General features: G+C 38.1%; 1 protein-coding gene across 1 annotated transcript in view; it reads right to left on the bottom strand.

Moving 5' to 3' along the window:
- Nucleotides 1–18,942, bottom strand: part of dpyda.1 (dihydropyrimidine dehydrogenase a, tandem duplicate 1) — a 190,950-nt gene that overhangs the window by 118,882 nt on the left and 53,126 nt on the right. Inside the window, 6 exon segments of the mRNA XM_056249222.1 lie at nucleotides 3,475–3,644; nucleotides 5,013–5,120; nucleotides 11,165–11,252; nucleotides 12,017–12,098; nucleotides 12,618–12,814; nucleotides 16,732–16,893. Of these exon segments, the coding sequence (XP_056105197.1) occupies nucleotides 3,475–3,644; nucleotides 5,013–5,120; nucleotides 11,165–11,252; nucleotides 12,017–12,098; nucleotides 12,618–12,814; nucleotides 16,732–16,893 (807 nt within the window).

Below are 18,942 nucleotides of genomic sequence, written 5' to 3'. Positions count from 1 at the left end.
ATGCATAATGCTTACTCTTTCACATCCAGTACTTTTTTAAAAATAGCATGCAGTATTCATGAAGAGCACAGTATGCAGTAAGCAGTGAGCTAGTTTGAAGAGAATCTTGCTGTGCAAATTAGTTAAATTTAGTTAAATTTAGATAATTGCTAGCAAACTGAATTACAACAAATCCAATGGTGCAGACATTTGAAGGTAACTTAACCACCCCCTTGAATCGTGACTCGTGAGAAATGCACAGTGTTGGCCAAACATTTGATAAAAAAACTTTAATATATATGCACGCTAACATTTAAAAGTGGTTGGGATCAGTACATTTTTTGGAATGTTTTTGAAAGAAGACTCTTATGCGCACCAAGGCTGCAATTCTTTTAAACTGACAGTAATACTGTGGAATATTATTACAATTAATATAATATATTTTAAAATATTTAATATATTTAAAAATATAATATACTACTTTGATCATTACTCACACTATCCTTCAGAAATCATTCTAATTTTTCTGATTTGGTACAAAAGAAACATTTCTTCCTATTATAAATGTTGAATAAAAGTATTCATTTCTTTCTTTTATTGAAATCTCACTGACCTAAAACTTTTCACACAAAAAACCCTTGCATAAGGCCTTGCATTGTAAGACATTTTTCAACATACATTATCTTACACAGAAGAAAGAAAGTCAAACCGGTTTGGAATTACATGAAGGTGAGTAAATGATGAAAGTATTTACATTTTTGGTTGAACTATCCCTTTAAGAATGTTTCTGATCTTAGAACTGAACAAGTGTGAAGTTAGCGGCAAGCGCACATAACAACAAACAGCAAAGGTCACGTCTTTTATCCGGCCATGAGATAATGAAGCGCGTGATTATGAGAGCGGTGTACCTCGTTAAAAACATCAAGTGCGATGTTGGCTTGGTGGAAGCACATCAGAAAGTTTACAGATTTTCAGATACAGATTTTCTCTCCGATTACAAAAAAAAAAAACAGAGATGAAAAGGGCGGCTGAATCCCCTGAAAGAAGCCCACCAGTTTTGCTGTGGGAGGAATGTAGTCGTGCGGTGACAATTCTATTTCCTTATTACTACGTTTCCATAAATTGACTCAGTTCACGTCAATGCACAATCGAGCGCTCTGTTCTGATTATATACGCCTACAGGAGCCTTAAACTTAATATAGCTTATAAACAGCTCTAATGAGTTGAAGATGATGGCGGCCGTATTAGCCGAGCGCCTTCACTGGAGAGTGTCAACAGATGTGAATAATCACTGCGATTTAACGTACTTTGTCTTAATGTGGTGGGCGATGTGAAGAACAATGTGTGAATCAGACTTGAAGGTGAAGTGTGTAATTTTTCTGAAGTTAAAATACTTTCAAAGTCCACTTTCAAATGTGCTGTAAGTGAGACTTGAATAGTGCAAACAGTAGCTGCTTCCATCCATGCATTTTAATGTGAATTGTGGTTATTGCATTAAAAAAACTGTTGGATATGAACACAAAGATGCAAATAATTTCTAAAAACGTGTATAAAAACGTATGCGCTCAATTTTTATCCGATAAGACGTGCAATAAACTGATGGAAACACATTTATCGAATAAATCCATCAATGCGCAACATAGAACTCATGTGGCCTTTGCCTCAACAGAGGAAGTGATTGGATATCTTGAATATCTTGTTATTCTGAAATGCCTGAGACAAAGTCTGTCATCAAAATGATTTGGTATAATGACCTCCCAGAAGTGTCTCACACAATTGCATTGGCAAAACACCAGGCATCTGAATGCAAGAGAACATGACGGCGTTTATTGCGCTTCATCTGTGCGCTCTGAGGTGCAAGTATTTATGACGTACGGCAAAAGAGCCACGGTGACTTCCCCGACTGCAGCAACGTTGATTTTTAATACAGATATTTTGCGGCAGTTTCCCAAGAAGTTACCATTTTGTTCTCTTGAACACATGGGATGGAAACATTATTCGCTAATGTTTTATGTTTATAATGTCTAATGTTTAACACAATTCAATGGAACTTGCGACGTTAGTTGACTAACAATGCTTTTGGGAAACACCCCAGAAGAGCTCTTTCGGCATTATCCTGAACATTGTACAAGCATTCGTTTCATGTGAATGGAAGAGAGGCTCTCTGGAGCGCGCGTAAACTTCACATCCTTTTAAATTTAACGTCAAAAAAATCAGTCCACATGCTTTCATAGACAACCTAGGAAGTCTGGGACTCGTTTTATTAAGTTCTGTTACAAGCTGTTCACACATTAACAATAAAGAAGCGATTAATACATGGAAATTCTTCCCTATAGACCCTTTAAATTCACAGCTTTGATTGGAAACATTGCTGCTGTGGCTTTTTTGCTGCTTTGCTCTGACTCAACCAATGGTGTGAGTTTGGAGGCGGGGCTAACTGTTTGGAAAACATTTTTCTTTTTTTAAATGATTAAATTTATTAGATTATCAGACATTTTTACAGTTGTACCTTGGCATTTCATTTGTACTTTGTGAACTTCATCAAGCAACGTGCACCTTTTTTTTATAGAAAGACAACTTTATGGGCCGGTACTTTGTCCTAGCCCTGTCTCAAAAACATAATGGTGAAAAAAAATAACTTCCCTCAGTACATCTGACGCACATATTTCACAGCTTTGTCTAAATGGAGCTGATCATGACACGTTTAGCTGGCTGGCATCATTACCAGTGTGGAAGCGGGTATATAGCTCACTAGAGAGCCCTGTGTGTGAGTAGGACAATTGACAGTAATCTCCCCCTGAAAGCAAAGGCATGTCTGCAATAAATGAGAGTGGAAAGGCTTAGGAGCGGTGTCAGTGGTCTAGAGAGAGAGGACACTCTCACAGAGCTCTTCATAAATCTCTGCTTCACACTTCTCTCACACCAAATATTAATAAGCTTCACTCTGCTGCCTGATGTTGACTCTCTTTCTCTCAATTCCTGACTCTCCTGGACTCTCTGCTTTCCTTGGTCTTCTTCTAGTTGTAATCTATTTTTTGCCCAAGTCCGAGAAGAAAAACTGAATTAAAAACAAGTTTTAATTCCAATTAGAACTCAACAATGAACTTTAACTTTTCGATAGTTCTTTAAAAAAAAAAAAAAGTGAATTGTTACAGTAAACTATATTCTAAACCATCTTTGGAAAGGAATACAAAAAAAGGAAAGGGATTCTTCCTGCATCCAAAATTGTGTTAAAATAAAATAAAATAAAATAATAAAACAACTGTCATATTAATGTATTTATTTACTTATATAAATAAATTAGGCTACATCATAAAAATAAAAAATACTAAAATAAAAAGATAAACATTTCAGGAAGGGAAATCAGAATATTGTGTGTCTGTCAAAAAAGTTTTAAAATCCCTGTCATACATAAAATATCAAACCAAGAGGCATCTGTCATCTTTCAAGAATATGTTCAGTCTTCTTTCTGGCATTATCTTCCTTTCTCCTCACCTCCTCTGGAACTGCTCTTATGTTGGTGAATCCCTTCCTAAAGACCACAAACACCCGGCGGGCGCCACAGCGGAGGGCAGATGTAGCGCAGTCGAAGGCCGTGTCTCCAGCGCCCAGAACGATCACGGTACCATGGAGATCCGGCAGCGCTGACTGACAACCACACATCCCTGAAACCCGAAGAGGAAGAGGAGAACAAGAAAGAGTGAGAAAGAGAAACATGAATTCTGACTATAGAACAATTCTCACTTAACGGCTCAGCAGATGCTTGCTCGTAAAGCGCTGTGAAATTGCATCTCGAAGCCTCACAGCACGTCACTATCAAATTATTTTGCTTCCATGAGAGCCTGGTTCACTTCATCTTTTCGACTTTTTTTTATATTTTTTATGATTTCATATTTTTCCCGGAAATGCCCTCGTATCAGAATTTCATACTCCACACCTGTCGTGGTGCTGCTTTTATTTTTAGATGTGATAAGGGTGGCTGCACCTATATTAAACACGGTGATCTCAGCATGGGATAACTATCAGAATTCGATCTGTTCAGCTGCTCTGAGGTTCAAAAATCTTGAAAACTTGACCTGCAATTTGAAGCCAGGCCACTGATTTAGCCTTTCAAGACCACATGACAAAATTAACCCTTCTATAAAATTTTTTAACAAAAATAATATAACAAATGAATAATTAATATAATAATTATTATTACTAAATTAATATAATAAAAATGATATCAATGTATAATAGATGTTGTTTTCAAAATCCTTCATAATAATCTTTCTTGAGACTAAATGTAATTGCTTTTTTTTAAGGCTGCATTCAGCCACCTTTAGTTTTAATGGCATTATCATATTGCGTGTGTAAAAATATCACTTTTACTTCAAGCATTTGCTTAAAGGTCTGCAGCATTTTGTTGAGATTCTTGTAAAGATTCAGATGTTCCTATTTCATTAAATCCTTGGCCAACTGCCTTAATGCAGCGAGTTACAGTAAGAGGTACAACGGCACATTGGATTAAGATTTATTCATTACTGAGGTTTTATTCATTCAATCAGGTTCTTTACCCAAAATTTCCATTTTCATTTGATTCTGATGCCAATATTATGAGTCTAAACCCCATTAATCTGGGGAGCAGGAACAAAAACTTCTCATCTTCTTTTCTGTTCAGACCATTTTTGTTCTCCGCCCATTCTTCAAAGTATGCCTATGAATAAGTATAACATGGTTGAAGCCAATACAAGCACAAATAGGATCATCTGCAGAAAATCTCAGCAAGGGTAAAATATTACGGCAATATCCAGAACGATAATTGCCGCTCAAATTATAAAAGTTTATGATTATAATATAGTGCATAATGGTACTGAATGATTACTAGTCATGGTTCTTCAACAACAAAAAACAATACTACTCTTAATACTTTTTAGTTAGCAAGGACGCTTATATATGATTCAAATAACTTGGACTCAGATGGTTCTTATATGTGTTGCTTCAGGAAACTTTGAATCATCAAGTGTGACAGACGGATGTCTCAGTGTGTTCACCTGGTTTACTGGCTTTCGCAACGAGGGGGAGAAAGTCCTTGGACGTGTAAAAGCCATGTTCTGCAGAGAGGCCGTCAAAGAGCTTGTGTCTGTTAGCTTGAGGTAGACCTGCATCAAATCAGACACATACAGTATGAGCTTTAGTTAAATATCTACTTTACAGTCTTAAAGTCAACATAAAGACAGACAGATAGATCGAACAATAGATAGATGGATAGAGAGAGAGAGAGAGAGAGAGAGAGAGAGAGAGAGAGAGAGAGAGAGAGAGAGAGAGAGAGAGAGAGAGAGAGAGAGAGAGAGAGAGAGAGAGAGAGAGAGAGAGAGAGAGAGAGAGAGAGAGAGAGAGAGAGAGAGACATGTATAACAAACAAATCGCAATAATAGGTATCGGAGTTAATGACGTAGATGAAATCTCACATCCGCAGATACACATTCCAGTTTCTGTTTCCTCCCTATGTTGACTTCTTCCTGCCTCTAATGTCTATTGTGCATCAGATGCCCGTCCGAATGTTTGCCACTGTCTGGTGTCATTAACATCATTACACATAATCACACATAATGTAATCTTTCAGTGGTTTCAGTGGGAGCGATGTTTAGACATCAGCATCAGGCCTCCGATGCCTCAAAACCCACAATTATCATCCATTCTCATTTTTTTTTAAAAAGCCCAGACAAAGTGAGTTGTGAAGATCCCTCAATCTTCTGTGCGTAAAATCTAAATCTAGATACGCAAACGAGATGTGTTTTGTTGCGGTTTAAAAGCAGCAAATGCTGCACCCCTTTCCAAGGCATGATGGCGTCTTAATAAGATAAAACTCTTTGGCAGAGATCAGAGCATTTGCGAGAACCGTAACGTGAGAAGTTTACGAGATCCACTGTGACTAAGATGGAAAGCAGAAGACAGTGGTAATGAGGTACTAAGTGATTGAGAGATGGAAGAATGGGGTGTTGCTGTCAGAACCAATACACTCAATGTGGTTGCAAGGAAATGCATTACAACATGCATCAACGCCTTCGTTTGCTCAATTTAAACAAGCCTTTAGTAAATGCAGGGATCCTTTTTACACCCTTAGCAAAAAAAAAAAAAAAAACATGTAAAAATACAAAATACAGAAAACCAGGTACCCGCCAGCACCTCTCCACCCACCGTTCTCGGATTCATCCGCTCAGTCTTGCTTAAAAAGGCAAGGGCAGAGAGGTGAAAGCACACAGCATGATTTAAAAAGTTTAACTCATTATTAATGAAACTGGTCATTAAATCATACAATAATTAGACGCCCACCTCTCATCAGACACATCTCCAGAAGACGTCAATAACACTGCAATTACCACGTTTTTAAAGTTAACCTTCACCAAACAAGGCAGCATGTGGCCTGTGATTAAACGCTAGCTCTTCGTCGCTCACCAATAACCAACCTGTCTTCCTCCGAGCTGTGTTCACACTGCTGATTCTGTTTGACAGAGCCGTCTTACGGCTGTCTTCTATCTTTCAGCTGGATTTAGTTTTACAACAGGTTTATATGAAAAGCTTAATGTGCTGAATTCAGGTTTCTAAGCAGAGTACCACACTATGGTGATATATTGCAGCAAAAATACATACTGTATCGACAAAAATATTTTTTATACTGTACAAAGTTTACATTCTAACACTAGCAAAAACATTCTGCCTTTTTCAAAAGAAAAAAGAAAAAAATGATTTATAATCTGTTTTCCTCATGGGTATCAAAGTTTTGTCCCCACAACATCAACATTTTTCATGTTTTACCATCCTCATGGGAACATTTCGTCCCAACAACGTAGGGAATACCTGGATCACACACACACACACACACACACACACATACATATATATACACATTCCAATACAGAAGGTGTTGTATCACACATTTGGTGCAAATCACCAGTGATTCTCATTAGGGGATGTTGAACACATAAATGTTGAAAGCCGCTAAATGGCTGTAATGATATCCTGATGATATTCTGGCATTTCCACATCCTAAAGCTGTTAGGGTGTCACGACTAATGAACAACATAAAACATAAAAAAAATTCTAAATTGCACATAGACTTCCGAAAATGCAGATATGTGCCTCATATCTCTGAGCAGGTACTCGGGCCTCATCATTAGTCAGTCAATAATTATAAAAAATATGCTTTTATGTTTTTGCAGGGTTTAAAAATGATGTCCTAATTTGGTGAGCCAAAAATGATCAAAACATAAAAATGACCAGTGGCGTAGTTGACCTCAACCAATATCTCTATATTTCTCTGATAAACAATACTGTTCAGTGTTCAGTGTTAATTTGTTATAAATAATGTGTTATATTACATTTTTAAAAGTAACATTCCCCAAGACTGTTCACAAAGCATAATCACTAAACACCTGCCACCTCAATCTCCTGTTCATCACCAAAAGGAAGTTCAGGAAGAACGGGAAACTTCAGGGTATGGCGTGACAAAGTGTGTTTTAACAAAAGCGCCAGGGTTTGTGACAGCGCTCTTTGTAAGTAATGCGTCTCCATTTGTCTCCTGCTGCATCACATTTTCTTCAGCAATGATCTCTGCGCTGAGCTTCCATATGATATGCTAGCAGCCGTGTCCGTTTCCACCATGCAGAATTTAAAAAAAATACATCACCCAGAGAGCAGAACCCTTCTAGTTACTCAGGCCTTCTCTATGGGCATCTGTTGAGAAGAGGGGGCGACATTGGAAGGAGACACTTTCTCCACAGTCTCTGACCTCTCTGACTCTTAGAAATTGCATAACGATGAAGAAAAAACAGATTTTAAACTAGATTTTATGAAGACAAAAATTAACGCCGCCACAATTCTAAGGTATCTATGATATCCTGGTCTACAGATATGGTTCTTCAATGTAAGTCTGTGGGATTATTTCATCCGTTTAATCATCCACCTGCCAAAAATCATAAATTCAATCACTTATGAAGATAACGGTACACAATCTGAGGTATTAATTATGTAATTATATTATATAAATAATTCCTTGCAGATGATAAATTCCCTCAATACAGATGTTAATTAATCCTGCCAGCAACAACTAAACATTCCAATAGAACAATATATTTCCATTATTGTAACAGCACATATTCAATGTTTAACATATTTAAAAAGCTTCATGACATCTTGGGTGGTATTTTAGAAGCACGCACAAATGAAGGGTTATTTGTACAGTGTAATATTATAATCTCATATTGACTAGCGTCCAACGATCACTGCCGCCAACTCGTAGCATCTATTGATTGCAGAGCTTTTAAAAACTTCAAGCATCTCTTCTCAGTGCTGAGTGTACATCTTTTAATCATGTCCTTCCATTTATTGATCACTATGCCTTTTAATAACATTGATATATACCAACTTTGGCTAATATTTTGTAGTTGGTACAAATATTCCACAGCTATATTCCACAGCAAATATTCCACAGTAGTTGGTACTATATAATATTCCATTCTTGTTGTCATAAAAGTGACAATGAAATCAAACGGGACATCTAGAAAACAAGAGACAGAGATCGCCGACCTCATCACTTCATGGCAGTTAAGGTGTTAATTCACTCTTTAAAGCCATTGAACCTGAGCCACTGACTCCTGAGCCTATAGCATAGAAACAATGCTCTTATCTGACTTCCTCAACCTGGCTTCCACTTTGCATATTTTTGCATATTGCCAGGGAGAAATTAGCATGTCAATCATGTGAGTGGATGACATTTAAAAAGACCGTAAAGGACTCGTGTGAAATTACAGAAATTAATTGCAAACACTCAGTGCTTTCATTTGCTCCCACAGTCAAAATTTCTTTACATCCCTTTATAGAAAAATCCAAAAATGCTCCACGTAAAAGACTCATAATTAGGATGCCAGTATTAAGAGACTCAGCGTTTCGAAACAATGAATTATACTAATACTAACTGACACTTAATGTGTCAGTACAATAAGACAGCTTTAGGCAATGTTTGAATTTCTAAGATCAATGTAGGGGCCATGCAATCATGGTTTCATTTCTTTCTATATAAAGTTATATTATTCAAGTAATAAGATTATTTTAATTCAGCAGATATAAGTTTTTAGGTTAGGAAGCATAATTAGAATGCTTTACAATGTAAAGAAGCCTCTTTGATTAATTTTAGCGAGCAACAAGGGATTGTACAATGTATATAGCCAGAAGATATAATCTTCAAGAATACATTATTTTGTTCCTTGGCTTTGAAAAAAACAAAAGGAAAGAAAACATAATAACGATGAGACTGCACACCACAGAGTTTGAAAATAAAAAGCAAAGCTTCTCACTGCCAGTGCCAATATGATAATCATTATTTGATTCTAATGGCAAAAGGTCACATCTTATATAATCCGCTGATACTGATAACAGTCAGTAAACACTGTGTGAGAGAAAGGAAAATAGAGAGTAATAACCAGAATGAAGAAAGGAAAGGAAGAAACAAACAAACACATAATAGGGAAGAAAAGTAAAGGAAGCAAAGAAGGAACAAAGAAATGAACAAATTAAAGAAGGAAGGAAGGAAGGAAGGAAGGAAGGAAGGAAGGAAGGAAGGAAGGAAGGAAGGAAGGAAGGAAGGAAGGAAGGAAGGAAGGAAGGAAGGAAGGAAGGAAGGAAGGAAGGAAGGAAGGAAGGAAGGAAGGAAGGAAGGAAGGAAAAATAAAGACAAAACAAATAAAATAAATAAAAAGAAGGAAGGAAAAAATAAAGGAAAGCAAAATCATGATGAATGAAGAAACTGATAAACAAAAGAAAGAAGGAGGAGAAGGAAAGGGAAGGAAGGAAATAAAGCAAGGGGAAGTAAGTAAAGCAAAGGATAGGAAGGAAGGAAGGAAGGAAGGAAGGAAGGAAGGAAGGAAGGAAGGAAGGAAGGAAGGAAGGAAGGAAGGAAGGAAGGAAGGAAGGAAGGAAGGAAGGAAGGAAGGAAGGAAAAATAAAGGCGAAACAAATAAAAGAAATAAAAAGAAGGAAGGAAAAAATAAAGGAAAGCAAAATCATGATGAAGAAACTGATAAACAAAAGAAAGAAGGAGGAGAAGGAAAGGGAAGGAAGGAAATAAAGCAAAGGGAAGGAAGGAAGAAAGATGAAAGGAAATGAAGGAAGAAAAATAAAGACAACACATCAAATAAATAAAAAGACGGAAGGAAAATAATAAAGGAAAGGAAAATAATGATGAATGAAGAAACTGATAAACAAAAGAAAGAAGAAGGAAGGAAGGAAGGAAGGAAGGAAGGAAGGAAGGAAGGAAGGAAGGAAGGAAGGAAGGAAGGAAGGAAGGAAGGAAGGAAGGAAACAAAGCAAAGGGAAGGAAGGAACCATTAAAATGGAAGCAATGGGAACCCTTCTTCCCAAAAAGCAAAAAGTTTTACTTCTTCCCACTCCTTTTTCAAGCATAAGTGTTAGTGTATAAGTTATTATTATTGTGTATCTTTTCTGTTGTCACACTATTTTTGCTTGAGATAAATAAATAAATAAATAAATAAATGGGAGGGACGTAGTAAGAACAAATTAATAAATGAACGAATGAATGAAAAAGAAGAAAGAGCAAAGTATTGGAAGGAGGAAGAATAAGGAAAGAACAAACATACAAATAAAAAGAAAGCAAAAAAGGAAAGAAGAGAAGAGAAGAGAAGAGAAGAGAAGAGAAGAGAAGAGAAGAGAAGAGAAGAGAAGAGAAGAGAAGAGAAGAGAAGAGAAGAGAAGAGAAGAGTTTTGCGGCTGTTGTTTGAGCAAGATTCAATCCTAGGACTCAGCTGATACTATAATAAGCTGGAGAGCATTAAGGGTCAGCATGTAATGGCAGTGAAAGGCTCAGCTGGAAGAGAACAGGGCAGAGGGATCTGATGAGAAACCAGAGTGTCCTCCATTGAGAAGCAGTGGGCAGCCCAAACATGCACTGTTAGGTTAGCATGGCAAGAAACAGTGGCAGCTCAAGGAGTGGGGCGGAAAATGAGATGTGAATGGGGTTACTGGTAGAGGGGGAGAAATTGTCAAGTGGATCATCCACAGCCATTAACACGGACGGAAAGCCAGGGAGCTCCCAGTGATTTTGAGAAAAAGAGACTTTCTCCATCTTTACATGCTTGTCTCTCCAAATAACAGACAATAAAACAATGTGTGAAGATGCATATAAACTGACCGATTCCAATGAACACAGCTTTGTATCCCTCCTCCTTCAGAGACAGCAGCGTCATTCCATCTTGGCTGAGTCCTCGGTCACAGACAATCTGAAATAGAGTTCAAACAAGCCATATCAATAGAAGTAAGACCACAGAAATGCTCCATAAAAGCTCATCTGAAGCCATGTAAAACAGGGTCTGTTTGAGATTGCCGGAGGACATCTCTGAATTCATCTTGTAGCAGTGGAAAAGACGGTTGGAAAAGTCTCAGTCAGCTGAAAGAAAAAAGCAAGAAAAGAAACAAGAAAGAAAAGAAAGAAGCTCATTTGAAGGCCTGTAAAATCATGTCTTTTAGAGGTCTCAGGAGGTTGTCTCTGAATTATTATGCCCACGGAAAAATGCATAGGAAAAAGCCAATCTAAAAAAAAAGTAAGGCAAGTAAAGGACATGAATGGAAGTAGAAGAAATGTAAAGCAAAGAGTCTGTTTAAAGGTACTGAGGGAACATGCAAATCTGTCATCTCACCCCCCTCCCCATCATCCTCAGCTCTTCACGAACTGCGGAAAAAAGCATTTCCTGTGTAAAATGAATCCTGAGCAGGTGTGCCGGATGACGACTATTGATTGCCCTTTCCTGAAGCTGAGGCATTCAGGAAACAAACAGACAAGCGCGCGTATAGCCCTGAGGTGCTCGGCTGCCACTGTCTGCCACCCCTAATACAACTTTTAATTGTTCTTTATTAATGCGGCTGACATTTGGACCGCTGATCCTCCCTAAGACCTCTAGCCCTTCCCGGCTTCAAAAGGGGAAGGTGGGAGTGCACAGGGGCACGGAGGAGGAGTAGGATAGGGAGGTGTGACGGTTTTCATTACCTTCACTCCCAGGTCTCTCATCAAATCCACCTCGAACTGAACCACATCGTATGGCAAGCGGAATTGCGGGATCTCGGTGGAGCTGAAAATCAACAGAGGAAAAATGAAACAAGAAGAAAAGGAAGGGAGATAAGACGGAGTCCCTAGAGAGATGAAAAGTTGGGGGAAGAAAAGGGAAGAATTCCGCCCCATGCTAAGGATCGTTCCATATCTGGAATTCTTTCTTATGCTATAGGTTATTTAGTCTTCAATTGTGCTGGTCTAAATGCCAACACAAACCCCAGAGCCTTGTTTCTACTCCCTGAGACTGCTGGGATTTGAGTTGCATTGGATATTCAAGGCCCCCTGTTTGCAATCGACATGCTGGTTAAACTAAACAGCGCAGGAGATACAACAGCACGTAATTGATAACCTCAACCCAACTCGGCATTTGAGAGATGAATATTCCCAATTACAGAGACCATTCATTAATTATTCTGACCTTCAACAATGTGCCCCATATTGATTGTGGCTGGCCGGATCAACAATGCCCTTTAGTGGACCATCTTAGATACAGGATGAGAATTCTGAGTATGAACCACGGGTCAGAGTAATTACAGACCTCAGTCCTCCAATGAACCTCTGCTTCTCGAAAATGGTGATGTCGCCGTATCCCATGCGGGCCAGGAAAGAGGCGCAGCTGATGCTGGCAGGGCCGCAGCCAATCAGAGCTATTTTAGAACGATAGCTCTCAGGAATCTGATCTGGAGGCAGGAGATTGGGATTCCGTATCTGAGGAACACCCATTTCTTTGAACACCTGCAAACACACCAGAAGAAAAGCAATGTATGATCGTAATTGTACCTTCATTGGGAAATTGGAGCAAACTTTATGATTCTGATTGACTGTCACCTTCAGAAAACTTGCAACAGATTCAAGACGACAAACTTGCTGAAAACAACCAGTTTAAACCAGCATGAATTTCCATGATCATTCAGGCTGGTTCATTCTGGTTAGTTCAGATTTGGTGCCAATCCAGTTGGTGGAAAACAAAAAGCCTAATTGATGAAGCTGGTCAACTTTCTGGAGAAAAGGGTTGACCAAGGCATCTATCCATCCATTCATCCATCCATCTATATAACTATCATTCAATCTATTACTCTGATGAAAATGTTCATGCATGGTCTTCCTGGTGAATCTCACTGAACAAGTATTGTTGGTTAACCTAGTTACAAAGGCTGGTGGGAAAATCAGATCGATCACCAGGACCTCAGACAGCATGCTGGTGACCAGCTTTGCTGAGACAAACACCACTTTCACATTGAGAGGAAAAAAATCTATATTGTCTCTATTGAGAAACTGTCTTTGAAACACCACAGGCTTGCCTGGTCCAACACAAAAACCGTCCGACATGCTCTTAATTTGCCTGAGGAGGAAAAAAACCCCACACATGAATACATAAACCCAGCAGCAATTTGATTCATCACTTCACTATTAAAATCCAGAGCAGAGAGCCCACTCAGAGTCGCTAAGACAAAAGCAACACAAAGAACTCATTCAGCCCCTCAGAACAGAAACCAAATGAGAAGACAAAGAAAAAGGAATTACAGATACTCATTCATTCAAAAAGCGTCCTTAACGCATCAACAGACATGAAGACATCAACATAAAGATAGTTAGCAGATACATAAAAAACACAGTAAGTTATCCAAACAGGCATTAATGAGGAGCCCGTGGCGGTATATCCATTACAAGTAGTAAAATGGGAGGGCAGATGCTTTGTCTTCCTAATAAGATTAGCCAGATCCATATGTAAAAGCCTGTATTGTTAATACAATATTATGCCTGAACAGGCAACACTATAGGTGATATTAATATAGTTATTCATGAGTTTCATGGACTGTGAAGCCCAAATTGCTACATGACAATGCATTTTTAATAATCTCTGAGAGCAGTTTAGAGACTTATATTATTGCGGTTTCAATGAAACAAACAATGCGGCAATTCAAAGCACGACCTCGTCTCTTGACAGATCAGTATGGCTTCATTTGAATGATACTTCAGAGGACATCTGAAAAGTCACGTGGCAGCAGAGCAGAACTCGTGGAGGTAAAAGGTCCCTGGGGTACGGTTTAGGATTTGCTAAAGACTACATTTAACAGTTATTTAACTAACTTTAAGTGAGTGCAATGGTAATCTAAATGTAATAGGAGAAAAGAGCATTCCCAATTAAATATCCGACATCGACCGATATCAATAAATCAATTAATATTGCTAATAACAAATCTGGTACCGACATATACTGTATTGTGCATTCCTAGAATTAATTTTACCTGATACGAAAGATACTCAATATCAATGTCATTCAAATATTACCAGATCATATCATTGTTGTGTAAATTACCTATAAATCACTTCTTAATCAAACCTAGAGGTAATAGACACTCAAATTGGCATTGTTGGTATGTAAGTGGGAGTTAGTCAAAGTCTTCTAAAGATGCTAATGTGCTTCGCCACCTTTGGACACCAACACTGCGTTTCCCTTGTAATTGAAAAGAGACACCAAGTTATCTGTGATTGCAGGCCGACCACAGGAGCAGCCAGTGAATGACGGTGGGCTGTGATAGCCCTTTTTTCTTGGGTTATCTAATTATCAGCTCGATAACCAGACTGACCTCTCACATTTAAGGAGAGAGGATCCGCCACCTAGACAGAGACGTCTAATAAGTCACAGCAGAGGTGGGTGGCACAAGAGAGAGAGGCTGCTTTTGTAATTGCTCTTCTTATCCTTCATGAAGTAATGAAACTTAACATGCCAAAGCGCTTCCTTTTTTTCTTTTTTTTAGCCTGTGGTGATTGTGTGGAACAGGTGGGATCGGGTTACAAAGGTGGGTGGAAATGAACTGTCGTGCTTTCCGTTTCCCCCTTCCGAGCAGTCAGTTAAGAAGCATGCCCGCATGAAACCTGTTAGAATTGCAAACAAATTGCTTAAGGTAAAGAAAAACAAACCCTCCGGCAACGCTGAAATGCAGCCAGCTAAACTTATTCATGTCAGCGGGCATGTTTTTAAATTGTATTTGTAGTGTGCACTTGCTTATATACATTCCGAAGAAACCCTGAAGCTTTAAAGAGGCACAAAGGGTATAAAAAAGCAGGAACATTCATGCAGCTTTTGTATCTAAATAATGAAGCAACCTTCAACCAATATTCCCACTAAATGGGTTTGGGTTATTTTGAACGTCTTTACACAACTGGGAGAAAAAATGCTGTTTAGAAATGTCTGGTCTATATTCAAATTAAAAAATAATATTCAAACGGTAAGCCGATGATTGTTATAATGTTATGGTCAATAACCAGTAAAAAGATATTAAAATGTGACAAAATTTTGTCTGAACAAGTTACAAATAAAACTACTTAAAACTAAAATTAATCTTTTTAAATGCTGAATTTAGGCAGTGTTTAATGTTATTAAAGTCAGCGGTAGATTATCTAAATATAAAAATAGGGCAAATGAGCATACACAGTTACATTTCCAATGCTGGCTTACACTATATCCAAAAGTTTTTTCAACATATTGTGCATTTTAACAGGTGTTTTGTGTCCGTATCTATAGTGTGTATACTTTTAGCAATTGACCGTCGCCCTTTCCCAGGTACAGGAAACTCCCACGTTGCCGCACACACAATTGTGGGTCAAATCGAGCAAATCAAACCCACGCACTTTAATTTCTATTTAATTATCTGTTACTGCAGTGCTGTGTTCTGCCTGTGAAGCCAAACATAAACATATAAATGAATTAATGATTAACACACCTGAAGTTTCATTGTGCAAAGGAACAAATAACATGTATGCGACCAAACCAATTATATGTCTTTACAATGATGCTTACATTAACCCTGCCCTGCATGACTTCACAGAAATGTCCTCACGGATCTGTTTACTGCAAGCTAGTTTGCTGGCACCTCGCCATCCTCACTCCTTTTTAGTCACTCCCTCTGAACATGAAGTGCGAATCATCATCATGTGTTTTAGTTAGACATGAAATATCTGCAGCTTTCTTTGGTTTAACCTCATCTTGATTGACGTGAGACAAGTTATTCCCCTTTTCCCTGGCGCCAGCTCACCAATGGTGAACCTGACGTTTGTCGTGGCAGAAGGCCGGGCCGCTGAGACGAATTGTGTCTGTGGCAGTGGAGAGTGTCACACATCATGAGGTCATACTGCTGCCGACTAGTGCTGAGAGACTTCATTAACACTGGCACGCCACACAGGCTCTTCATGACAGCATGCGATCCAAAGAAACAAGAATACACATTTTTCTAACAGGTTAACTCCACTAAACCACAAGGGAATAGTTCTTATGCAGCAATTTATAGATATACGAACCCTTAAGCACTTGAAAGTTACTAGTTTTTTTTTTGCAAATTTCCCTTCATATGCAATCTAATCCATCTGGCCTACGGCATACATGGCTTCTCACTCAGGTGAGCCGCTAAAAAATGATAATACAAATTCAGTTTGAATAAAACCTAATATGGAAATAAGAGAATGAAAAGGAAATATTTTTCTCCCTATACAAACCTCAAATATACCTTTTTCAAAGCTGTGGAGTCATGATGCTCATGTGGACGTTGCAGGTTTGAATTTAACATGCAACATGGCCTGATTCCCAATTATTCAATTACTTTGTATTGCGCATGTCCAATAAACAAATAAATAATGGGAAAAAGTCCTACCTCAATGGCAAACTGCTGCAGTCCCCCAATGTTGATGGGTCCTTCCTCAGACGCATACAAGTTGCACCCCCCAACACACAAGTCTGAGGTGGGACACACCATCCCACACGTCAAACCTAGCGGGTTGTCTGACAAAATGGTCCGTGCCGCCCCATAATAATTCTGTGAACATCAACATAAAAATGTTTTTTAGAAAACCTGGCGAGCTATGCATCTAGATAGCTGTGTGTATGCTGTCATACACAAAAAAAAAAATCATGAACATGCAAAAACCAGAGAACCAACTAAATATTAATAACTTATTAAATATTATATTTATGTCTGTGTGTATATACTGTATATACACACATATTTATACATATATACTATATATATATATATATATATGTACTACCATAATATAGTATACAGTACGTGTATATATACTGTAAATACTGTATACTATATTATGTTAGTCATCATATCAGCCTGCGCAACACAGCAATGTGGATGCAGCAACTGTAGCAGAAGTGTTCAGTTACTGATACCATAGTAGAAATGGCCTTTTTTTGCAGACAGCTGTGATTAGGTAAAGGTAAAAACCAAACAACAGCGAACAAAATAAAGTGAGTAATATTTAGCTGGTCATGTGATAACAACAATATCTGCCCACCCAGCCTGCTCCATCTAAAATGAAACAGCTTTTATTAGGCTATTGAAATTACTTCATGTTTTTAAACATCTTTCAAAAGTACTACTCATTTCTATCAGTGAAAGTTTTAAATAAAAAAAATCACCTTTAACACTTCTATTCATACAAGACATTGAAGAAAAACTTTGCGATAGTACCACAGTACTCTTTTTTCATTCTCTTCCTTCATTCTCTTGTCTAACAAGCCCATTCTGACAGTAATCACCCCCTGACTGACATGCGTCTAGTTCTGAAAAAAGCAGACAACATCTCTCTTCTTCAGACAGCCTTGAATTAAGGCCAGAACGCCTCAATGGTACTCTCTAAATTCGCAGAATGCACGGTATGACGGAAACCTTGACAGAACGACGGCACAGAAACGCAGTGTTGTTGCAGCGACACGCATTAAAGACATTTTGCATGGGCTTTATTCAGATGCTGATTGTACAAGTCAGTTTTCCTGCTTCAAATGAATGACTGATATTCAAATACACAGTTGCAATGCATCCATAAGAGCCGCTGTAGTGCAGCTTTAAAACGCTCCCACAAAAGTCAAACAAATGAGCACAAAAACTCATTATTTCCTGCGAATAATTCACGGCATCCAACAGCAGATCTCTTATTAAAAGCATAACTCTAAGTTCACAACCGCAGTTCTGCACCGGCTATAGATGTCACAATTACGTCTTTTACAATGGCAATGTCTGTCATCCTGATGAAGAGCTCAGGTCTGACATCTTGTGAGATGTTTTTAGTACATGGATGGTATAATCCATGTAGTGTGATGATGTGTTTAGTATATTTAGTATATGCCAATTCAACATTTTTGTGTTTCTTAAGCTGGGTGAAACACAAGCCATTTTACTTCCGAAAAGTGACGTAAACTCAAAAGTGAGTTTTTGGTGGATTGTGGACGAATACTGCCCTCCTGTAACACTTTTGAGAAAGCTTTTTGACCCAGATGTGGAAAATCCCAATGGTAACACTTCTTTTTCAAACTAACCTTATTTCTTATTATTAATCATTAAAGGGGCTATATGTAGAATTCAGAAACCCTTGTTATTTATTAGCGACACCGGTGGCCATTAAGTGAACTGCGGCCAGCAACTAATTGCTCGTGCAAACGTAACGTACAAGAGACCGAATGTGATACACTCCCCACAGTGAAATACTACCGTTTACTTGTCTTTAATAATGTTTGAAATTTATATTAGTTAGTCCAGTTGTTTTTGTTGTAAAACCATAGGAAAATGTTAGTGTTCTTTAGGCTGCTGATTTTCGCTCATGGAAATATGCTGCAACAAACATTTTTCAAAAAGACAGAATAAATATGTTTGATATAAATGTTTTGACTAAATGTTTTTACCTTACTGGAATCGAAAACTGGGAATCGAAAAGAATCGGAATCAATAAGCAGAATCGGAATTGCTAAAATTTGAATGACACCAAACCCAACCCTACTGCCAAGCTTTTATGAAGGCTGCAACAACTCTCTGTAACACTTTAGTTTTGGGTCCAATTTTCACTATGAAGTAGCACAT

Source organism: Rhinichthys klamathensis, unplaced genomic scaffold (assembly GCF_029890125.1).
Source record: "Rhinichthys klamathensis goyatoka isolate OS25496 unplaced genomic scaffold, OSU_Roscu_1.1 h1tg000059l_1, whole genome shotgun sequence".
Lineage (NCBI taxonomy): Eukaryota > Metazoa > Chordata > Actinopteri > Cypriniformes > Leuciscidae > Rhinichthys > Rhinichthys klamathensis.
This window is presented reverse-complemented; position numbering and strand designations above follow the sequence as displayed.